Source organism: Chrysemys picta, chromosome 25, assembly GCF_011386835.1.
Source record: "Chrysemys picta bellii isolate R12L10 chromosome 25, ASM1138683v2, whole genome shotgun sequence".
Classification (NCBI taxonomy): Eukaryota; Metazoa; Chordata; order Testudines; family Emydidae; genus Chrysemys; species Chrysemys picta.
The window spans coordinates 1,039,500-1,064,047 of record NC_088815.1 but is presented as its reverse complement, the minus strand read 5'-3'; the positions used below and the strand labels follow the sequence as shown (position 1 = coordinate 1,064,047).

Sequence of the window (24,548 nt, the reverse complement as noted above, 5' to 3'; positions counted from 1 at the left end):
GAGTTGGTTAAGTGGCTCACATGCATCTACTACTTCAAGAGAGTTCCACAGCAGATGGATGAGACTCAGTTGACTCTTGCTAGTGCAAATCTTACTATTTCAAGGGGAACATGGGGGTTGGGAGTAATTCAGCCCTCCCCCTAAGGTCCGTTTGACAAGCCTGCCCCTTTAGTTAAGGAGCATTAAATCCTACAGACCCTTGCACGGGTATGCCTTAAGCAACACAGTTGAAGCATTGAACATACAGCCTCACTACTTCTTCCTCACGCTGGTATGCCACTCACCTGTCTAGGATAATGACATACTGGTTCTCCAACCGGACAAACGTAACATTTTACAGTGTTGTTCTAGCTATGTTGGTCCCAGCAGAGAGACAAGGTGTGTGAGGTAATATTTTATTGGACCAACTTCTCTTGGTTAGAGAAGCTTTCAGAGCTCTTCTTCAGGTCTAGATCCAAAACATTAGTTTAATAAAAGACGTTACCTCACCCACCTTGTGTCTCAAATGTAAAATTAACCGTTTATCCAAAGCGAGAGACAGGCCAAGTTTAACCCTTTGTTACTCTTGACGGTATTTCAGCACTGTTCATTCCCCCATGGCAAGTGGTCTCCAGTTGTCAAGTTACTAGTAACGCCACCATACTGCTCGATTCTCTGAACACACTTTAATGAGTTACAGGAGTTTTTGCAGCTTAATCCTTCTTGGCAGCAGCCTTCCTCATGGCTGCCAGAACATTGCTGAGCTCTTCACGTTTTCGCTTGGCCCGAATGTGAGTACCAACCTGTGTATGAAAGAAAGCAGCACAGTGAGCAATTACCCCACTACAGCACCAGCATGAAACGCTGTGTCTCTTATTCTGCCTAACATGGGCCAGGCTGTTTTGGGAGACAAAGGAAATGCATGTTCACAGCTTGAAGAAGAGGGGCTCCTTCAATTTGATGGAACCACCCCAGCCAGCTCCTCTCCCCACCCAAATCCCAGTAGCTGTTGCATGCTCAGAGCAATTTTGAGTTTTACTTCCTGCTGGTCCAAGTCACTGGATTAGCTGGATGAATCCAGCTCAGTCTCACTCCCATCAGCTTTGCAAAGCAAGTTCTGGATCACCCTTCAGGACCTCCCCTTCAAGGGAGAGCCTCTAAGTTCTCTCCACCACTGAGCTAAACTTAGGACAGGCATGGCAGTTACTGCTCTCCTATACCATGCCTCCACCAGGCTCCTGATTGCTCAAAGCACTGAATAAGGGCAGAACCAAGTCTGCTGTAGGGTGGGATCCTATGACTGCCGGGGGAGGGGGGGCAGGAAGGGAAGAGAGGAGCTAGCAAAACTGGACTCCCTCTGAAGTAAGGCTATGTCTACACTTACCATTTAAAGTGCAAAAAGTCCTTTTTTCACTAAAACCATGGGAGCATCTACACTTGTTAATGACTTTTTGCAATAAAACTCAGAAGTTTCACCACAAAAAGAAAACCACCTTCAGGTGCTCTTACCGCTGTTCTTTTTGCGCTGTTTTGAAAGCGAAGAGACATTCTACCAGTGTAAACACCTTTTGGCCTCCATAGACTATCCCATTTTCAAAAGTGACCACTCTGGCCAGCATCTCTGCTGCTCTGACGCCAGGTAAACGGACGTCCGCCCCTCCCCCTGTAAGTTTGAAGCTCCCTTTCCCTTTGCTTGTAGATGTGGCAGGGAAAGCAGCCAGACAGCAGGAGGGTTTAAAAAATGCCACAAAAGAAACAAGGAAGTAATGGGGCTCCTGAGACATGAAGCAGAGCAGCACTGAGCAGGGACCCAGACTGCCTTCTGCTCACCCCACCCTCCCACAACCTATCACGGGAGCTGCCCTACACTGCTGTTCTCATGGCGATGGAAGTGCTGGTAGTGTAAACACACTAATGCCTGAGGAACTGAGGGAGTACACAAAGCAGCGCTTTACTTTCACCAGTTCCCTATCACCAGTGAAACTTACAGAACAAAACCTCTAAGTGTAGACATACCCAAAGATGTTAAATTCACTTACCCTTTTCTTTATGAACTTCAGAGCACGTTTGTCTTTGGAAACTTTCAGCAATTCCATAGCACGTTTCTCATAGGGGGCAAAGCCACAGACCTCTCTGATCATGTCTCGCACAAACTTAGTGTGTTTGGTCAGGCGCTGCAGAGAAACCATGGTTCAGTGTGAGCAGCATGTAAGAGGCTAGGGAAAGTGTTATTTGCCTAAAGCCTTGATAAGTTAGTGGTTGGACCATATGTTGCATGCAACTGGAATTTGTTCAGTGATTCTGGTATTAGTGACACATCTGAAGCATCCTTCACACACCCAGCAAGACTTGCCCTCAGTTTGGAAAGAAGGACTTAACTGTTTACCAGGAGCTCTAGGCAGAGCCCAGGAGACTGCACAGGTTTTACCTCTAATTTCCATGTCACTTGTAAGCCCCTGGGCTCTACACTACGCATTCTTGCCTGACATGGCAAATTCCTGAACTATACCAACCCAACAAACTGCCACTTGAATTTCAGTCATCTGCACGTGTAGAGCCAGCTGGCTAGTCCTCCCTCCACAGATACTGCACATTCAAACTAGGATACTCCAGCTTCTAAAGCAGGGGTAGGCAACCTGCAGCACGCAAACTGATTTTCAGTGGCACTCACACGGCCCGGGTCCAGGGGGCTCTCCATTTTAATTTAATTTTAAATTAAGCTTCTTAAACATTTTAAAAACCTTATTTACTTTACATACAACAATAGTTTAATTATATATTACAGACTTACAGAAACAGACCTAAAAAGGTTAAAATGTATGACTGGCACACGAAACCTTAAATTAGAGTGAACAAATGAAGACTCGGCACAGCACTTCTGAAAGGTTGCCAACCCCCGTTCTAAAGGAAAACAGGGTCTCCTTGGGAAATTGTTCATTTCCCATTTGTTACAACTGCAACAAGAGGACATTTCAGATACATCTGGCAAACTAGAACAGAGCCAGTTGCAGGAACAAATCAAGTGTAAGACGCAAGGTTTGAGAAGAATGCCATGTAAGGGTACATCCAGACTACCCACTGAATTGGCAGGTAATCTATCGGGGATCGATATATCGTGAGACGTGATATATCGATCCCCGAACGCGCTCCCGTCGACTCCAGAACTCCACCAGGGCGAGCGGCGGTAGCAGAGTCGACAGGGGAGCCGCAGCTGTCGATCCTGCACCGTGAGGACCCAAGGTAAGTCGAAATAAGATACGTCGACTTCAGCTACGCTATTCCATAGCTGAGGTTGTGTATCTTATATCGCCCCCCCCCCCCCCATGTAGACCAGCCCCAAGTAAGCAAAGGTGCCGTAGGCCTGTGTAACTAGGCTGTCCTCCTCCATGGACAGTGCCTCATGCATTGTAGGTGCGACAAGAATAAAACTGCGTATGCCCCCTTCCCATGGCTAAGAAAAGTAGGACAGAGGTGGCTGCCAAGGCAGGACGAGAACATAAAAGGGGCCACATTGAGTCAGACCAATAGTACATCTAGCCCAATATCCTGTCTTCTGACAGTGGCCAATGCCAGGTGCTTCAGAGGGAATGAACAGAACAGGTAATCACCAAGTGATCCATCCCATCACCCATTCCCAGCTTCTGGCAAACAGAGGCTAGGGGGACACCATCCCTGCCCATCCTGGCTAATAGCCATTGATGGACCCATCCTCCATGAATTTATCTAGTTCTTTTTGGAATAACACTTCCTTATTTACTTTCTCCACACCAGTCATGATTTTATAGACCTCTATCATATTCCCCCCATTTCCATTACATGCATCCAATGAAGTGGGCATTCACCCACGAAAGCTTATGCTCCAATACATCTGTTAGTCTTAAAGGTGCCACAGGACTCTGTTGCTTTTTATATTCCCCCTAGTCATCTCTTTTCCAAGCTGAAAAGTCCTAGTCTTATTAATCTTTCCTCATATGGAAGCTGTTCTATACCCCTAATCATTTTTGTTGCCCTTGGATATAGAAAATTGATCATATTCACACAGAAAACATTACAGGGTCACAGTTCCGCATGCCAGATAACTGGCTAATGCTGATCTACAACCCATCCTGGACAATGATCCCTCACTTTCACAGACCTTGGGAGGCAGGCCAGTCCTCACCCACAGACAACCTGCCAACCTTAAGCATATTCTCACCAGCAACCACGCACCGCACCATAACAACTCTAACTCAGGAACCAATCCATGCAACAAACCTCGATGCCAACTCTGCCCACATATCTACACCAGCGACACCATCACAGGTCCTAACCAGATCAGCTACATCATCACCGGTTCATTCACCTGCACGTCCACCAATGTTATATATGCCATCATGTGCCAGCAATGCCCCTTTGCTATGTACATTGGCCAAACTGGACAGTCACTACGTAAAAGGATAAATGGACACAAGTCAGATATCAGGAATGGCAATATACAAAAACCTGTAGAAGAACACTTCAACCTCCCTGGCCACACAATAGCAGATGTAAAGGTAGCCATCTTACAGCAAAAAAAAATTCAGGAGCAGACTCCAAAGAGAAACTGCTGAGCTTCAGTTCATTTGCAAATCTGACACCATCAGCTCAGGATTAAACAAAGACTGTGAATGGCTGGCCAACTACAAAAGCAGTTTCTCCTCCCTTGGTGTTCACACCTCAACTGCTAGCAGAGCATCTCACCCTCCCTGATTGAACTAACCTAGTTATCTCTAGACTGATTCTTGCCACCATATTTATACCTGCCTCTGGAAATTTCCATTACATGCATCCGACAAAGTGGGCATTCACGCACAAAAACTTATGCTCCAATACATCTGTTGGTCTTAAAGGTGCCACAGGACCCTCTGTTGCTTTTTTACAGATCCAGACTAACACAGCTACCCCTCTGCTACTTGGCTAATGTTGGGGGCAGATGGTAACAGAGGGTCACTCTTCATTGCTTTTGCAGGCCAAGTGGCAGGCAGTGGGAGGGGCAGCAATGCAGTTTAGCCCTGAACTCAGCCAGCTGTCATTCATTCCCTCCACTAACCCTAACCCAGCTGCCTGCCTTGGTCACTCTCCCTTTGATAGTGCAGATTTGATACTGAAGGCCTCTCTGCTTGCAGCACCACAACTACATTTTTCACTGGGCAAAGATAATGATTTCCCCAGTGGCAGGCACAGAGAGACTCTTCAGCCTCACTGCAGCTCAGGCTGTTTAGTCGTGGTTTGAAGCTCTATTCCAGACCTCCAATCCTGACAAAGCACCTCATTCCTGACTCGCAGGCAAGGAAATGCCAGTGAGTTGAGCCTTGGGCCTCACTGTTCGGCCAATTAGCAATTAAACATCTGAACACCAATAGGCAAATATTCTCCCCTACATGCACAATTCTGTGCAGGGTCAGATAACAAGGTAACACTTTACAGCACAGATCCAACACCACCACCGAGAACACTATTCCACAGCAGCCAGATCAACTAAGCGGACGAAAAGCCACCTGAAGCAGCTTTCCTTGAGGGACATGTGTTAGAACACTGGCAAACACAAGAATTTCAAAATGTCAAGAACTGAAATTAACCAATCAAATGCTATATTTGTTTGGGTTCCTTATCCTGGTGTGAAAGTAAATGCTGCAATTCATGCCTATGACAGACTGCTACTCAAAATCTGCAATCAGTGATCACCTGGTGTCCCCACTCAGCAGCACCACCACCAAGAGAAGCTTGATCATATTCACAACTTTCAGTGCATTCACACTCTGGAACATACGACCACCTATCACTACTCTACTGCTACTTCTCTCACCACTGCCAAGTCAAGTCTATGCCTCTGACATGTCACACTTCCTCAAATAAGGAAAAAGTTACTATCTACACATGTACATCAACACAGATAAATATATGCAATGGTTTAAATTGCAGCAAGGGTGGTTTAGGTTGGACATTAGGAAAAACTTCCTGCCAGGGTGGTTGAACACTGGAATAAATTGCCTATGGAGGCTATGGAATCTCCATCATTGGAGATTTCTAATAGCAGGTTAGACAAACACCTCTCAGGGATAATCTAGATAATACTTAGTCCTGCGATAAGTGCAGGAGACTGGACTAGATGAACTCTTGAGGTCCTTTCCAGTCCTACGATTCTATATTACATCCTATCTCACTACGCTCTCCTCCCATCTACTGTTTTATGGGAAAGAGTTTCACTCGTCAGGGCAGATATCTTGTCTCCATTTGTTTTGTCATGTGCTTAGCACGCCTTCGACACCAGACAAATAACTCACGATGTAATGGTAAAGAATGTGCATTGACTTGTTTAAATGCTCATTCCACACCATACGTTTCCAAATTCACAGAAACCCTCCCGTGAAGCACCGATGGGGGCTCTGCTACAAGGACAACGATCAGCAGCACTGACCAGGACTTAGCCAGTACAGCTCTGCATTGCCAACTGAGTCAGGCCTTGCATGTATTAAGGCCTCCATGTGTTAAACCTGCATGGGTCTGTGCAGCGACTGCTCAGGGCAAATGGTAACTTTCTGAATGTCTCAACAGCTGCAAGCCACTGTCTGGCTTCTTGGCACTGGTATAGCCCCCCACCAAACATCCGTCTGCAGAAAGTCTAAGGCCAGCCTGTACTTCCCATGCACCGGCCATGGTCTCAGCCAGCCATCGCGCCCCTGGAAGCCTGGTCCCGAGGTGGGCACAAGGCAGCTACCGCCCAAGGGTTCGGTACTGCTCAGCTCTAGCAGTCAGGCACGCGGCTAGCCGTGGGCACAGCATCCCCAGGCGGCTCAGACGGGCCGCGGCCGCGGCAGTGCTAGGTCAGGCCACGGGCCGCCCAGGCCGCCCCTCACTCACCCCTCTGCGGCGGCACTGCCGGGGCTTCGACACGTTCTTCGTCACCTTGTGGCCCTTATTGAGACCGACGGCCATGGGGTAGCGGATCGCCATGTCTGCGGGGAGAGCGGCAGCGAGTCAGCCCCCGGCCGCGCCAAGCTCCGGACCCCCGGCCCAGCTTCCCCCAGCCGCCCCCATCCAGCTCCCCCAGCCGCCCCGAGTCAGCCCCCGGCCGCGCCCGGCATAGCCCCCGCGCCAATCTCCGGCTCCCCGGCCCAGCTTCCCCCATCCAGCTCCCCGAGCCATCTCCCGGGCCGCCCCCGGCTCCCCACACCTCAACCCCCCCACCGAGGGGCCCCCCAGCGCCCCCCCGCACCGGATGGACGCGGATTCTCCCGACCTGCCAGCACCGACTTCACCTGCCCCAACGCGAACGGCGCCACACCGGAAGGAGAAGGAGCGAGGCTGCGCGGAGCTCTCAGATATCAACCTCTCCTTCCGGTCCTCCTATGCTGAGGAGAGGGAGAGAGCGCGAGGGGGGGGGGTGCTAATGGGCTCTCTCTACCTCGCGCTGTGACCATAGAGTCGGACCCCTGCAATCACGGGCCTCCCAGGGCGGGGCTAGGAGAGAACCGGGCCGGGGGGGGCTGAGCCTTGGGTGACCAGATGTCCCGATGTTTGGGTCTTTTTCTTATATAGGCTCCTGTTACCCCCACCCCCTGTTCCGAGTGTTCACATTTGCTGTCTGTCGCCCCAACTGAGCCGCTCCTGGGGCCCCGGGGCCCGTAGGGTGGCCTCGGCCCCACTCCCAGAGCATAGGGGGGCGAGCCCTGGGCACGCTCCCCCCACCCCCCGCAGCCACACTGGGTCTGACCCATGGCCCGGCCAGCCCTGTGCCCTGGCTGCCCACAGGCTCCCCTCCCTCTTCTCCACTGCCAGCTTCGGGCAGTCACAGGCTAGGGACCCCCAGAACGTGGGGCCTTGACCCCTTGGCTAAGAGCCATCGATGGACCAATGCTCCAGGAACGTACCGAGTTCAGAACACCCCGGCAAGGATTCCGCAGCGTGCCCCTGCACTGCACAAAGACAGACTGGGCTGCCTTTTGTTTTCAACCTGCTGCCTAGTCATATCATCTGGTGACCCTTGTTTCTGTGTTGTGTGAATGGGTAAATAACACTTCCCTATTCACATTGGTCCTGCTAGTGAAGGCAGGGGGCTGGACTCAATGACCTTTCAAGGTCCCTTCCAGTTCTAGGAGATATATCTCCATTAATTTATTTATTTATTTATTTATTTATTTATTCTCCACAGCAGTTGTATTTGTGTGGTGAGGAACACGTATAATCACTCATAGACAGCGGCAGCTGTTTTGTTTATTTTGTTTTAATCAGGAACAGGAAAACTACAGACAACTGCCTTCTAGCAAGGAGGAAGCTGAACTGAACCTCAAGAAAATCCGTGTCTCTCTAAGGGTGATGCAGGGGCAAGGCCTCGAAGGAAGGGGTGGTGTGGGGGCAGGGCCTAAGGGGAAGGGGCAGCGCAGGAGGGTGAGGCCATGGTTCAGGCACCAGTGGCCCCCCCCACACTTTTAGGAAGCTTCCGCTGCCCCTGCGGTGAGTGCATTCTTCTGCATAAAACTACAGCACCCCCTCCTCTCTCATATCCCTCCTTAGTCATCACTTTTCTAAACTCAACACCCAGTCTTTTTAATCTCTCCTCATAAGGAAGCTGTTCTATATCCCTAATAATTTTCTTTGCCTTTCTCTTCACCATTTCCAATTCTAATATATCTTTTTTGAGATGGGGCAACCAGAACTGCATGCAGTGTTCAAGATGAACAATGCTGAACCATACAGTTTACCAACACCCCTACCAGAGAGACCTTGGAAGAGACTAGCTGCAGATTTATCCAGATTCAGAAGACATCATTACCTGGTCATTGTGGGCTATTTTTCCAGGTACATAGAAATAATATACTTGAAAGACATAACATGTTATGAGTAAACTGGAATGCATTTTTGCTCACTTCTGTATGCCTGAATAACTAGTGATGGACAACAGACCACAATTCACTGCAGCAGAATTTAAGTCATTCTCAACAAAATATGATTTTATCATATTACATAAGAATGGCCATATTAGGTCTGACCAGTGGTCCATCTAGCTCAATATCCTGTCTTCCAACGGGCACCAGTACCAGATGCTTCTGGGGGAATGAACAGAACAGGGCAATTATCTAGTGATCCTTACCTGTTGTGCAGTCCCAGCATCTGACAGTCAGAGGCGTAGGGACACTAGGAGCCACCATTATCCACATTTTTACAACAGACATGACTCAGACAACTGCCAGGTCTAGAACTTGGAAACCATGTTCATGTCAAATTGGATGGAGAAAAAGGATGGACAACTCCAGCTGGTGTAAAGACAAAGAATTCAGCACCCAAATCATACGTAACTGAGGCTGACAGTGGAGAGTTCAACAGAAACCATCAACATTTACAGTGTGTTCCTCAGAAAGAATAATCAAGAGAGCAAACTCTACAGATGGTAGGTGCAGAACAAGAAGATGACTCAGGGATTCCAAACCAGCTACAGCCAATCGTTGCAATTAATGGACAGCCAGATGAACAAGTTGTTACATGTTCAGGTCATGTAATTAGAAACCAGTATGATTCAGAGACAGTCAACAGACTGATACATATTGAACTTCAAAGTTAGTGATAGTGTAAATATTGTAAGTGGTAGGAATGTAGAATTTATAGGTGATGTAATGCAGTGCTAAACTGTATTGTACTGTTCAGCCAGTAGGTGGCCCTGTGTGTAACATACATACCTGAAGAAGTGAGGGTTTTTTTACCCACGAAAGCTTATGCCCAAATAAATCTGTTAGTCTTTAAGGCGCCACCGGACGCCTTGTTGTTTTTGTGGATACAGACTAATGGCTACCCCCTGATACTTGATACGTACCTTAGTTAAGCTAACCTCAGCTATACCTGGCAGAGCATTAAAGGATCTGATGATTAAGGGTAAGATTTTGTCATGGATAGTTTTAGTAAAAAACATGGACAGGTTACGGGTAATAAACAAAAATTCACAGAAGTCCCACTGACCTGTCCCTGACTTTCACTAAAAATATCCCTGACAAAATGGGGAGGTGGGTTCAGCACCCACAGGGTCCCCCGCTGCTGCAGTGAGTGGGAGCTCTGGCCCCCAACTCCCCCGTGCGGTGGCTGAGCAGCTCTGGGAAGCTCTCTGCCACCTGCGGCAGCTGGGCTGCTGCAGGGTCCCCTCACCCAATGTGGTGGCTCAAAGCTGCAGGGACCCGCTGCCTGCTGCAGCTGGGCAGTGCAGGGGATTCCCCTGCCACCTGCTGCGGCTGGGAGCTGCAGATTCCTCCACCAGGGCGGGGCTGGGCGATGTGGGGGAGCCGGCTGGGAGCTCCAGCCCCGTGGTAGAAAATGTCACAGAGGTCTCTGGAAGTCACGGATTAAGAACAAGAACATAAGAATGGCCACACTGGGTCAGACCAAAGGTCTATCCAGCCCAGTATCCTGTCTACCGACAAACATTGAATCTATCTTCCCATGTAAGTACTCTCACACTTCTCAAATTGTCTATCTTGATTATCACTTCAAAAGTTTTTTTTCCTCTTACTTAATTGGCCTCTCAGAGTTGGTAAGACAACTCCCACCTGTTCATGCTCTCTGTATGTGTGTATATATATCTCCTCAATATATGTTCCATTCTACACATCCAAGAAGTGGGCTGTAGCCCACAAAAGCTTATGCTCAAATAAATTTGTTAGTCTCTAAGGTGCCGCAAGTACTCCTGTTCTTTTTGTCTACCGACAGTGGCCAATGCCAAGTGCCCCAGAGGGAGTGAACCTAACAGGTAATGATCAAGTGATCTCTCTCCTGCCATCCATCTCCATCCTCTGACAAACAGAGGCTAGGGACACCATGACCTCCGTGACATAATCATAGCCTTGCTGATGATGAATGCAGCCAGTGTGTATGAGAAAGCTCTGCAGCCAGTCCATATCTGGTACAGGAACATGACAGAGGGCATCACTCCTTTAGGTGACAGTGGAAGACAGGCTACAAAAAACAAGAAATCACAAAAGAGCCCTGCAGGTTGGTGCTCTCTAGGAGAGATTTAGCCTCTCAAAGATCCTTCTATGTCTGGGGGGCCCAACTGAAACAGACACCAAACAGCAGGGATCCCTCCCAGCTAGCGGGGCGGCACGTTATCCCAGTCTTCCCTTGCATCAAAGTGAGGAGAGCAGAGGCACCAAATTCATGAGTTCCCGGGGGGTGCTCGACCCTGAATGTTTAAGTGCTTACAGGGGTGGGGGAGCAGCTGAGCAGGAGTTTGGGTCACAGCAAAGCCTAAATTTGGGCGTTAGGTGGAGCTGGGCCCAGGATCTTCCCACATGGCTCTGATTGCCCTCTCGGGGCCTCAGTCTAGATGCAGCATGATGGGTGCAGGTAACAAAGAGCAGAAAAAGAATGGAGAAAGAAGAGGAACATGGGTTCAGCTAAGACCCCAGTCCCTCGGGTTAGGCGTGTGCCTATCAGACTGGGATTTGTATTGGCATAGCACCTGGGGTTGAAAATGTATTTATGATGTGAACTGCGGTAAGACCTAGCACCCCCAGTCGAGGTCCCATTGTACAAGGTGCTGTACATGTATGTAATAAAAGCCAGTCCCCGCTCCAAACAGCGGACAGTCAGAGCCATTACTACACTAGCACTGGGATCAGTGTGTGCACATAAGCTCTTCAGGGCAGGTCCGAGTCTTCCAGTATGGCCTGCACTGTGGGTGCTTCATGGATACAAGAAGCAACACCTAGGTTAATGCAATTTAGTCAGAGCTCTGTGGTGGAGCAGGTGGGGTAGGATTCTGCTGGGGGTCCACCTAGGAGAGGCACCAGAGCCTGCTGCAGGAGGAAGGCTGAAGGGGAAGAGGGGGGAAGGAGGCAGGATTGAGTACTGCTCCCCCAGCTGGAGGGAGCTCCACCTGTCCACTCCCAGAGCTGCAGCGCTCTGCTTTGGCAAGCCAAGACTCCCCAGGGATCTAAGCCCTTGGCAGGCCCTGCTTCACCACCAGAAGTCATGGGCAGCAGCCTGAGTACTGCAGCCTGTGACAGCCTGCAGCCCTGGCATACTCCCTGGTGGGGTTGGTGCTAGCTGCTGGCTAGCGAGTTTGATGCGGGGCTAGGGCAGGCGCTCAGGCTCTGGAGCCCGGGAAAGCAAGTCATTCACTTGGGCCGGGAGGTTCCTCTGTGCAGCTCAGGCCCAGAGTGCGGCGGGAGGGGTTGGCCAGCCCTTGCCCATTACTAGCAGAAAGGGGAAGGGCCAAAGAAGAGTCAGGATCCTGAGACTGACAGTCCCCAGGGCTAAAAAGGATTGGGCCAAAAAAAACCTGATGAGGTTCAACAGGGACAAGTGCAGAGTCCTGCACTTAGGACGGAAGAATCCCATGCACTGCTACAGACTAGGGACCGAATGGCTAGGTAGCAGTTCTGCAGAAAAGGACCTAGGGGTCACAGTGGACGAGAAGCTGGATATGAGTCAACAGTGTGCTCTTGTTGCCAAGAAGGCTAACGGCATTTTGGGCTGTATAAGTAGGGGCATTGCCAGCAGATCGAGGAACATGATCGTTCCCCTCTATTCGACATTGGTGAGGCCTCATCTGGAATACTGTGTCCAGTTTTGGGCCCCACACTACAAGAAGGATGTGGAAAAACTGGAAAGGGTCCAACGGAGGGCAACAAAAATGATTAGGGGTCTGGAGCACATGACTTATGAGGAGAGGCTAAGGGAACTGGGATTGTTTAGTCTCCAGAAGAGAAGAATGAGAGGGGATTTGATAGCAGCCTTCAACTACCTGAAGGGGGGTTCCAAAGAGGATGGAGCTCGGCTGTTCTCAGTGGTGGCAGATGACAGAACAAGGAGCAATGGTCTCAAGTTGCAGTGGGGGAGGTCCAGGTTGGATATTAGGAAAAACTATTTCACTAGGAGGGTGGTGAAACACTGGAATGCGTTACCTAGGGAGGTGGTGGAGTCTCCTTCCTTGGAGGTTTTTAAGGCCCGGCTTGACAAAGCCCTGGCTGGGATGATTTAGTTGGGAATTGGTCCTGCTTTGAGCAGGGGGTTGGACTAGATGACCTCTTGAGGTCCCTTCCAACCCTGATATTCTATGATTCTATGATTCTAATTGGGAGAGCGCAACACTCCAAGTCAGCTGGATTGACAGGGCAGGCAGGCCAATGAAGGAATCAGGAGCCCAGGGGCCACATCATCCATGAGAGCTGGAGGTGCCTGAGCCAGAGTGGGCAGAGCTAAGGAGAGAGAAGCAGCCCAGGGATGGAGGAGGCAGAGCTGGGCTGGAGGCAGAGCATCAGGAGAACTGAACCCCCTTCCTGGCAGAAGCTGCAGGGCTGAATTCCCAAGCCTGGGTGCTCCCCCTGAGCCTTGGCAGAAGCCACTGGGCTCCAAGGACAGCTCTTGCCACGGCCTGGCTCTGGCTTCTGGTCTGGCTGGGGTGTGGGGCCTCAGGGGGAAGCAGGGGAGGAGCAGGGGGTAGGGTCCCCCGGTGAGGGATGGTGTGGGGGCCCCAAATGTTCTTTGTGCCAAGGGTCCCAATAAATCTTAATCTGCCTCTGGCAACAGGCTGCAAATAATTTTGATAAACTGGAGGAGATTATTTGCCCCATCTCATCTTCGCTATGAAGGACACAGACAGGCGCAGAATGGAGTATTCCATCTCGATACAAGTGGCTTGCCCCACTGCTTCCTGAGACCTGTAAACTGCAGTGGGGCAAGTGGTAGAGATGAGGGTAGCTTTGTTTCATAAGGCCAGAAGAGAAATCATTTGATCATCTAGTCTGACCTCCTGTATATCAGATGCTATTAAATTTCACCCCCTTACCCCTGTACTGAGCCTAATAACTGATTTGGCTAAAGCAGGTTGAACCAGAAATACAGAAATAACCTCCCCCACCACTGGAACCCATACAGGGTATCATCAAACAACTACAACCCATACTCAATGGGGACCCCATCCTAAAAGAAATCTGTCCTGAACCCCCACATCTGGCCTTCCAGCACCCCCATCTCCAAGCTCATCATCAGTGTTAGGGGGCTTATTTCTTCACCCTCTCACTTCCCTGGTCCTTCTTGCATGAACAGAGAGCAACAATATCCAAAGTCCAAAGGTGCAAACAATTCGATGTTTATTGGGATACACTTCCAGCAAGCATGATTCCAGTTTCCTTCCTCAGTGTCCCCCTTCCCAGCTCTGACACGATAGAGCCTTGCCTGTGTCCCTGTTTCTGTTCCCATTCCCTGTTCCCATCCCCTCCCCCAGCAAAACATGATCCCAATTCCCCCACTCCCTGTTCCCATTCCCCCCCCCCACTTCCTGATTGATTGCAGACTATATAGTAAAACTTGAGTTCTGCTTAGCTATACCTTAACCAATCATTTTACTGAAATTTTTCTAACCAATTCTAACATACTGTAAAATGGTTATTTAACCAATTATATTCCACCTCCTTAATTGGTTTACACCCAACAAAATTAATTATACAGCAGACAGAAACAATCACAGAACCAGACAGAGATTATACAGACAAACAATAGGGAAGTGGAGAGTACAGTGATAGAACAATACAGAAATGAGGATTTCACATCACAGCTATTGAAAAGTGAGTTCTTGCCAGACAGGATCCAATCAAACGAAGTTTCCTTTTACATCTTCTAGGCTCTTCCCTTTCTCTGGAGCTGATAGGAATATCAGGACAGGATTGTATTCCTAACAGCCCAATAGCACCTTATTTCAATGTGACTAGTTTGGAATGTGAGGAATGTGACTGTGACAATGTACCCCATAAGACTTTATGGGGGGGTGCTTATAAATGTATGTATGACATAACTGGAATATGTTTTGTGCGGCCTATGCCATGTAATATATCTCCATAAAGGTTCTGGTCTACTATATCTATTCATCCTATTTGTACACATATATAATTTTCTACTCGAGGTTAAGAATATGGGCTGTTTGCTGGCTTGGTTTCTAAGTAAGCTTTGTGAGGCATTTAGTCAGCTTCTTTAGGAAGGAATTCGCCAGGTTGATGGCCTGGTCCCCACTAAGCCCCCACTTCGGACTAAGGTATGCAAATTCAGCTACATTAATAACGTAGCTGAATTCGAAGTACCTTAGTCCGAACTTACCGCAGGTCCAGACGCGGCAGGAAGGCTCCCCCGTCGATGCCGCGTACTCCTCTTGGCGAGCTGGAGTACCGGCGTCGATGGCGAGCACTTCCGGGATCGATCCGGGATCGATTTATCGCATCTTAACAAGACGCGATAAATCGATCCCAGAACATCGATTGCCTGCCGCCGGACCCTCCGGTAAGTGAAGACGTACCCAAGTACCTGATCAGGAAGCACTTGGGGAACAATGCATCTTGGAATGCTCCAATCCACATAAGAAGTCTTCCTGGAGACATGCAAGATACCATGTGGACAATGGCTTCGGCCTGTAAAGACTGAGTCATGCAGGGACATGTGACTTGCCCAGGTGACTCCGGAACTCCATCTTGGAGCTGGACTTTGCATAGGAGGGAGGAGGGGGGTCTCCACCCACAAGAGAGAGTCTATTTAAATCCGTGGGAGACCCCTCCATTTTGTCTTCAGCTGGCTAAGGAAGGAGCCTCTCCACCCCCCAGGATACTTGAAGGGAACTGGAACAAACAACAGTAACTACAGGGGGTGTGAGTGATTGCTGGACCCAGGCTAAAAGGAGATTAGCCTGTAAAAGGGAGCATTCTGGAACTGATGAGGAACTTATCTGTATTTAGTTTGATTGGACATAGATTTGCGCATTTTATTTTATTTTGCTTGGTGACTTACTTTGTTCTGTCTGTTACTACTTGGAACCACTTAAATCCTACTTTCTGTATTTAATAAAATCACTTTTTTCCTTATTAATTAACTCAGAGTATGTATTAATACCTGGGGGAGCAAACAACTGTGCACATCTCTCTATCAGTGTTATAGAGGGCGAACAATTTATGAGTTTGCCCTGCATACGCTTTATACAGGGTAAAACAGATTTATTTGGGTTTAGACCCCATTGGGAGTTGGGCAGCTGAGTGCCAAAGACAAGCACACTTCTGTGAGCTGTTTTCAGGTAAACTTGCCGCTTTGGGACAAGTGATTCAGACCCTGGGTCTGTGTTGGAGCAGACGAGAGTGTCTGGCTCAGCAAGACAGGGTGCTGGAGTCCTGAGCTGGCAGGGAAAACAGGAGCAGGGGTAGTCTTGGCACATCAGGTAGCAGTTCCCAAGGGGGTTTCTGTGATCCAACCCGTCACAGTGACCATACACTTCCCAGCTTATGGCTGCCCTCTGCTGCTTAGCCAAAGGCCTGAGCCTAAGGGTACGTCTTCACTTACCGGAGGGTCCGGCGGCAGGCAATCGATGTTCTGGGATCGATCCCGGAAGTGCTCGCCGTCGACGCCGGTACTCCAGCTCGCCGAGAGGAGTACGCGGCATCGACAGGGGAGCCTGCCTGCCGCATCTGGACCCGCGGTAAGTTCGGACTAAGGTACTTCGAATTCAGCTACGTTATTAACGTACCTTAGTCCGAAGTGGGGGCTTAGTGGGGACCAGGCCTAAGAACCAGGCCTCAGACTGTCACAGTGAGAGAAGGCCCTCACACAGACAGACAGTGATTTTGATTCTTTCTTTTATACCTCTATAACTAGCTAAGTGATAATACACCTACATTCTTAAAGTATAGGCCTTTACAGACAAGCCTGAATATCTATATCCTAACACTTCACCCCTTTATTTTCTTTTGGGATCCTCCTGCCCAAGTATCCCTGGAAAAGCATAGGACATATGGCGACACATTTCCTGGTAGGGCCAGGCATCAAGGTGGAAGGCGTTGATATTCCATTTGTCCCATTGCCCCTTGTGTAGTACAGTGCCCTGCACCTTCTCTCGTACGGGCATACCACACCTCTTCCAATTAGTGTATCCTAACAATCAGGAGCAAGCTCCCCACAGACCTGGTGTGATGGGGTGCAGACTCATCTCTGCGGTGCCTCCTGCTGGTTGCTCCGGGAATTAGCTCTGTCCTAGCTCTGGAGCACCCTTAGCTGGTGGTGTTCCGCCCATTGCCTGCTCTGCTGTGCTGTCCGGGACCCGCATTGCTCCCTGGCTTGCAGCATCCTCTTGTGAAAGTTACTAGTGACCCCCCCTTAACAGAGCAGCCTTTATGTCAACCAGTGGCCATTAGGGGGAAGCAGACACTTCAAGTACACAAAAAGAAGAACAGGAGTACTTGTGGCACCTTAGAGACTAACGAGTACACAGTAGCCTGAACTTTTCAACTGTCTTCCCTTCAAGGCCTTAAGGTAGTTGGAGCTGGTCCCAAGCCGGTTTTCACTGACCAGATAGCAAAAGCACGGGTCTGACAACCACCAATCAAGTGTTAACACTGCAAGAACCTTTGTCTGAATGTGTATAAAGGATCTGTAAAATGTGTGTAAGACAGAGTTTTTGAACTAAGGTGCAAAGCTCTCCTTTCTTCTGCAGAATAAAGCAACTCTTCCTTATCCCTGTCTGGCTGTTATTGGCTCTCAGCTAGGTGGACCTGATATTTCGGTAACAGTTTCTGGCGACTCCACCGGGACTCTCCTAGCTCGGACATTGGACTCCGGACGGCTGCAGCGAATTGGGAACGGCGCCAACGGGGTGTTTCGCCCCTTTTCTCTGCTTCACCGCAGCCCCTGGGGTTCGTGCTCCGATAAGGTGAGTCCTAAAAGGATAAGGAGACACTATCTGGTTCTGGTCTGGTTAACCGGTTAATGAATTTCTGTCTTATACATTTGGGCGTTAGGTGTGTGGACGGAACTGAGCCTCTCATTCGTAATTCCTCAGAGTGGAAGCCATCGCGTGCGATGAAGCTCTGAGGTCGAATTGGGATCCTTCTGTCCCATCCTCTGTAGCGGTCAGTATTAGTAGAAATTCCTGTAATAGGATCCTATGAGGCCATAATTCCCTCTGTTCTCTGTGTAATTCTCTGTTAGAGTGTCAGCAGGCAGGTGGGTGGGTCTCTGGTCTCTGGTAAAACCCTCTGAGGATAGCCCTTTAGATTATATGTTAAGTACATGGTCTTTACCCGGTGTTTAAAAAGAAATAGTTACACCTTGTGTAGAAATTGATGTGGCTAGTGTTGTGGAAATTGAATTGTGGAGAGGATGTGCATTTTCCCCAGAACATGTGCAGTGTATATTGTAGCAGAGGTAAAAGAAATGCAAACCTACCAATATAGGTTGTGTTGTCTCTTTCAGATCACTGGGTGTTTGAAAGCAGGAGTTAGAAGTAAAAGGCAATCAAAAGTCTGGGAAAGTTAATTGTGTCCCTTTTTTTTTAAGTAAGAATCTTTAAGCTGTGGATAACTTTGGATCTGGAAGCAAGCCAGAAAGCATCTGTATTCATGCAATTTTCTAACTAATAAGGTAGAAGCCACTGAAACCTGGGCTGCCTATGAAATAAATACAAGGAAATATGGGGTAATTCCTCTGTTTTGCCTAAAATCAACAAGAGTATGTGTATATAAAGGAAATATTTTAAGCAATGACTGACTGCCCAGAAGGGGTAGACCTCTGTTCTTTTGTCTTTCAGATCATCAGAGAAAACGGATGCCAGCTGAATAGCATTCAACGTACCATGCATTTACTGGCACAATAGGAATTATTTTTGTGTTCTATGGCCAAAATTGTTGTGAAAATTTGCATACCAACAGTCTTTGGAAGCAAGGACATGGAAGGTTAACCCACTCCCCATATTGCCCATGGGATCCTTCTGGCTACCTCAGATTTCTAGCCAGAGGGCTGGGGAGGGAGGAAAGCTATTGGACACCAGAGGTTGTACCGAGTGGACTCCTCAAAGATAAAAGAAGTGCTACCCAAAGATCCTAGCAGCCCTGCCATTCATTGAAACAAGGAGACTGAGCCTATGTAAAGTCTATCAACGAAAGACCGCTTTGGCTCCCCACTGGAAAGGCCTTTTCCAAGTCCTGTTAACCACCAACACCGCTGTGAAGTGCCAAGGACTACCTGCCTGGACCCATGCTTCTCACTGTAAAAAGACCCCTCCACCTCGGGAGGACTCTCCGACTGATAAGCCTATTTCTCCTTCTAGCTCTGCTGTGCCTTCTAGACAGCAAGAAAAAAAAAAAAACAAAGTGAAGTGCTAGAAACCTCTCCCTTGTCCACTGACAGACCTACTGTGCCTTTGGATTTTTCTAGAAGAAGCAAAACCATTACAGGGTGATGTGCTAGTAACCTCTCCCCTGTATGATGCTAAACCACACTGTTTCAGGAAAAGAGAAGAAGGAACACTTGCTTCATTGGAACCACCAAAAGTCCAGGGATTCCTGACTACAAGAGACATTAAGAACTGACCCTGGTGAAGAAACAAAGAATTATACACTGGCAGGAAGAAACTTGTGGGACCCATGCTTGGGAATGTGGTATAGTACTACACCAAAAAGAAATGTATTAGGATATCAATGAACTGTGATTAACACTACACTAGGGACTGTTAAATTTTCATTACCCTTATTCAGTTTCCAGATCACCTCTACATACCCAAATTGCTCACAGGGGGCAGCCATTACATTAGCACAACAAAGGACTTGGGTTATTTCCTCTAGAAAGAAAAGTGACTTGACTGGATCCCTATGGGATGGGGCCAATAGTGCAGCAGCAGTTTGGAATATTTTTAAGAACCAAAACATGATGAGAAATTGGGGCACAGCTAACCCAGGTACAGGCTGGAATTGGTGAGTTACATGTTATCTCCGCCCTTAGTTCTATGACCCAGAAGTTGCTGACAGAGATGGTATTGAATATCACTGAGGCTGGGAAGGCATTGCAGTGGGATCTAGCATGTTCAGAAATTCAGGATTTCCTGAATGACCAGCTAGTGGCCATTCGGAATGATCTAGAGCATCAGGCTTGGCCCACTGCCCTTACAGACACATCAGGAGTACCATCTGATCTGTGGCCATGGAGACATACTTGGAGACTTTCTGGGTGGAAGTACAAACATTCTCAATGCTCCTTCCAAGCATATGAACCAATTAGGGGGGGACTTGTGCTCGCATCAGGGAAAAATGTTGTTTCTATGTTAATCATTCTGGCTTAATTGAGCAGGATTTACAAGCCATTAAGAATGCTGCTGTTGTTTTCTGTGCTTTATCTCTTGATCACACCTTTAGTTTTGAGGACCTCCTTCCAGACCTTGGGTCATAGTTTACAGGGCTCTTTCAAACAATTGTTAAATGGATTCTTTTCTTTCTATGTGTTATTTGGACAATGATACAATGTGCCAAATGCCTGTGTAATGCTATGATCAAAAGCTCTGCTGTCCATAAGAAAACCCAGTATCTGTCCCTCCAGCTTGATCGCAAATTGCATAACGGGCCTGACAATTTTTGAATTTGTCAGGCCCGAAGGGGAGACTGTGAAAGTTACTAGTGACCCCCCCTTAACAGAGCAGCCTTTATGTCAACCAGTGGCCATTAGGGGGAAGCAGACACTTCAAGTACACAGTAGCCTGAACTTTTCAACTGTCTTCCCTTCAAGGCTTTAAGGTAGTTGAAGTTGGTCCCAAGCCGGTTTTCACTGACCAGATAGCAAAAGCACGGGTCTGACAACCACCAATCAAGTGTTAACACTGCAAGGACCTTTGTCTGAATGTGTATAAAGGATCTGTAAAATGTGTGTAAGACAGAGTTTTTGTACTAAGGTGCAAAGCTCTCCTTTCTTCTGCAGAATAAAGCAACTCTTCCTTATCCCTGTCTGGCTGTTATTGGCTCTCAGCTAGGTGGACCCGATATTTCAGTAACACTCTTCTGGACACAGCCCTCCAGCTATGCCCCACTCGGTTCTCTCCCCCACCGGGGGTCACAGCAATCCTTCGTCTGCACCTGCCTCAGTGGCCAACCACAACCCAAAGTCTAGCGCCTCACCTCAGGGAAAATTGTAGTCTGTATCGGCCACACTCCGCCACGGCCAGGCGCAGTGCAAGGGGGAGGGGGCCCCAGGCCCGCCCGCTACTCTGGGTCCTGACCCAGGGACCCTCTAGCAGCAGCCTCTCTCTGCCCTCCTTCTCTCCCCTTGTCCGCCGGAGCAGCGTGCCATTAAAAATCCTGGCCGGCCCGGCCCGCTCTTCTCTGCCCCCCACGGGGGCTGGGGGCAGAAGCATAGGCATGCGCACGGGGTGTGCCCAGGCACACCCTAATGCAGGGCTGGGCAAATGGCCCCACTCTTCCAGTGCGGCAAGCTGCAGGGTCCGCGCTCCCAAGCTGGAGCGCCAGGCCAAGCGCAGCAAGCCGCCAGCCCCTCCCCTGCCTTCCCCCCTCCCCTGGAGCCATGCCACCGCGCACGCAGCGCTCTGGAGGCCGGGGCTGCGTGCTCCCACAGGGCAGTGTTTGGCTCCATGGGAAGGCAGACATGCTCCCCTCTCCCCTGGAGCCATGTTGCCGCGCGCGCAGCGCTCTGAGGGTTGCACACTCCCGCGGGGCAGCGTGTCTGGCTCTGCACGGAGCAGAACATGCTGCTAGGAGCCTCATGGTAAGGGGTCCGGGACCGGGTTGGATAAGGGGTGGGGGCAGTCAGGGGACAGGGAGCAGCAGGGGTTGGATAGGGGGTGGGATTCCGGGTGGGGTGGTTAGGGGCGAGGGGTCTCTGGAGGGGGAAGTCAGGGAGTGGAGGGGTTGGGGGGGGTTTGAAGGGGGCATGGAAGTCCCGGGGTCTGCAGAGAAGAAGGGGGGGCAGGGCTTTGGGGAAGGGGGGGTGGGTGGAATAGGGGCACACACACCCCAGCCCCCTGCCCTGACCCCCCCCCCACACACACCCCAGCCCTCTGCCCTGAGCCCTGACCCCCCCACACATACACCCAGCTCTCTGCCCTGACCTCCCACACACACACCCAGACACCTGCCCTGAGCCCTGTACCTCCCTCATACACACCCAGCCCTCTGCTTGACTCCTTCACACACCCCCATGACCCCAGCCCTGACTCTGGCACCCCCACACATACCCAGTCCCCCCCGGCCCTGACACCTGCACCCCCCTCACATGCTCCCAGCCCTCTGCCCTGACTCTTGCACCCCCCGCATCCCCACCCAGAGCACCAAATGGGAGCTCCTGCACACACACACACCCCACATTCCCACCTGCACCCCTCACACCAAATGGGAGCTGCCCAGGTAAGTGCCCCACACCCAAACCTCCTGCCCAAACCCTGAGCCCCCTTCCTCATTCTAGCTCCTGGCCAGACCCTTCACTCCCAGCCCTGTGCTCAGTGCACTCCCACCCTCAGCTCAGTGCAGAGAGAGGAAGAGAATGGGACAGAACCAGGGAGAAGGTAGGTACCCACTGTATGTGGGCAGGGCCGGGATCCTAGACTGGCAGCGGGCCGAGCGGGTCCGGCAGCCGGGATCCTGGCTGGCAGGAGCCAGCAGATGGAATTCCTGAGCGGCAGTGGGCTGAGCCGCTCAGCCCACTGCTGGTCTGGGGTCCCAGCCATCAGCCCTGCACAGCCTGCTGCTGGTCTGGGGTTCTGGCTGCCAGACCCTTGCCAGCCGGGGTCCCGGCTGCCGGCCCCGCTCAGCCCGCTGCCGGCCTCGGTGAACAGAACCCCAGACCAGCAGCGGACTGAGTGGGCTGGTGGGGTAAGATCAACATTTTAATTTAATTTTAAATGAAGCTTCTTAAACATTTTGAAAACCTTGTTTATTTTACAATACAACACTAGTTTAATTATGTAATATATAGACTTATAGAGAGAGACCTTCTAAAAAACATTAAAATGTATTACCAGCATGCGAAACCTTAAATTAAAGTGAATAAATGAAGACTCGGCACACCACTTCTGAAAGATTGCCAACCCCTGATCTAGCCCCATCCCTCAGGGCCAAACTGCAGTCTGGAGTGGCCCCTCATCATTGGCTAGGGGGTTGGACCTGCTGCTTTTCCCTGCAGCCCTAGTACCTCCTTAGGCCTTCCTGTCAGGCCTCAGCCTATGAGGTCGCCAGGCCTAAGCTCCCCAGCTCAGCCTTCCCCTTCCCCAGCACTGCTCTATCAAAGGTACCCTGTGCTCCCAAGCAGCCCAGTCCTTCCCCCCAAGGCTGGAGTGAGACTGCCTGCCTCCTAGCTCACAGCCCTTTTTATACCAGCCCTCCAAGGCCCGGACTGGCTGCTACCTGCCTTCCTGATTGGCTCCTCGGGCTGCCCTTTCCCAGAACTGGTTTTAACCCCCTCTCTCTTAGAGTGACCAGACAGCAAGTGTGAAAAATCGGGTCAGAGGTGGGGGGTAATGGGAGCCTATATAAGAAAAAGACCCAAAAATCGGGACTGTCCCTATAAAATCGGGACATCTGGTCACCTATTCTCTCTGGAGCGGGGTGCTCGCCCTGCTACACCTGGATACACAACTCAAAGCAGCACCAGACCCTACCAGAACAACAGATGCAAAACCTGCAGACATATCTCCACTGCTACAATGATCAGCACCCCCTCCACAACACACCTTTCCAGATCTCTGGGTCCTACACATGCCTATCACAATGTGTGATGTATCTCATCCAGTGCACAAAATGCCCCAACAACAACTGTGTGGGTGAAACCAGACAATCACCATGCACTCGAATGAATTCACACAGGAAAATTATAAAAGACAAAAACACCCCCCTCCCCTGGGAGTGAACGCTTTTCACAAAGCAATCACTCTATGTCTGACCGATCAGTTCTCATCCTCAAAGAAAGGTGCCTTCTTCCCCAGGTGGGAGGTGAACTCTGAACCCTGGGTCTTCATTGACCAAGGACAATCACTGTGATTCGGGTCTGGTGAGGGAGCAGAGGGAGCACCGAAAAGGAACTTTTGGTTGTAGGACTCAGAAACATGAGGCAGAAGGCTCTGCCCCACGCACTCTGGGGTGGGCATCCTGCTCCCAGTGTTATGATTATGAATCCCGCTTGCAGCATTTTCCCTAACTAATGTCGGGTGACTTCCCTCCTTTCATTAAAAGTTTATTTTCTACATTCAGACTCTGTGCCTGCAAGTGGGGCAGTATTGCCTCTCAGAGGCACCCAGGAGTGGTGTGTAATTTTCCCAGGTTACTGGGTGGGGGCTCGAGCCGGTTTTGTGTTGTTTTGTTAGAAAGGAACCCTAGATACTGAACCCGAGCCTGTTCACTGCTGGCTCCACCTTGCAGAAGGGTTACAGTATATAGAATCATAGAACTGCAAGGGCCATCTAGTCTAATCCCCGCCAAGATGCAGGGCAGGGGGAACAAACTTCTGATAATGGCTCTACAATCTAGCAGACAAAATCCAGCAGCTGGAAGTTGAAGATAGACCAATTCAGACTGGAAATGAGGTGTAAATTTTTAACAGCGAGGGCCAATAACCCTGTGAGCAGCTCACCCAGGGCTGTGGCGGGTTTGCCATCACTGGCAATTTTAAAATCAAGACTGGATTTAAAAAAAAAAAATCTGTTCTAGTTCAAAAGCAATTACCTGAGCAACATTCTCTGGCCTGCGTTATTCAGGCGGTCAGATGATGTGATCACAGTGTCCCTCTTGGCTTTGGCTTCATCTATGAAAACTGAGATGACTGGCTGC

General features: G+C 49.8%; 1 protein-coding gene and 1 long non-coding RNA gene across 4 annotated transcripts; one reads left to right on the top strand and one right to left on the bottom strand.

Moving 5' to 3' along the window:
- Nucleotides 1-650: 650 nt before the first annotated feature.
- RPL36 (ribosomal protein L36) lies at nucleotides 651-7,378 on the bottom strand. Of its 3 annotated transcripts, none has more exons than XM_005312926.4 (4): nucleotides 7,238-7,378; nucleotides 6,859-6,953; nucleotides 2,019-2,153; nucleotides 651-782 (listed from the first exon to the last, which is right to left on the bottom strand). In XM_005312926.4, exons 2-4 carry the CDS (start codon nucleotides 6,949-6,951, stop codon nucleotides 693-695), a joined length of 318 nt encoding a protein of 105 aa, XP_005312983.1. In that variant the 5' UTR covers nucleotides 6,952-6,953; nucleotides 7,238-7,378; the 3' UTR covers nucleotides 651-692. The 3 variants fall into 3 exon arrangements, with proteins under 3 accessions (XP_005312983.1, XP_005312985.1, XP_005312984.1); XM_005312928.4 differs by having other exon boundaries at nucleotides 7,257-7,368; XM_005312927.5 differs by having other exon boundaries at nucleotides 7,214-7,355.
- Nucleotides 7,379-17,403: 10,025 nt separating this feature from the next.
- LOC135977412 (uncharacterized) lies at nucleotides 17,404-20,714 on the top strand. The gene is made up of 2 exons (XR_010594895.1): nucleotides 17,404-17,662; nucleotides 18,289-20,714. It is a non-coding gene; the product is annotated as an uncharacterized LOC135977412 (long non-coding RNA).
- Nucleotides 20,715-24,548: the final 3,834 nt, after the last annotated feature.

Coding starts and splice junctions, on each gene's coding strand:
- RPL36 (XM_005312926.4), bottom strand. CDS start 6,951: ATGGCGATCCGCTACCCCATGGCCGTCGGTCTCAATAAGGGCCACAAG. Junction 2,154..6,858: donor GGCAGTGCCGCCGCAGAGGG/GTGAGTGAGGGG, acceptor GTTTCTCTGCAG/CGCCTGACCAAACACACTAA. Junction 783..2,018: donor TGAAGTTCATAAAGAAAAGG/GTAAGTGAATTT, acceptor TTTCATACACAG/GTTGGTACTCACATTCGGGC.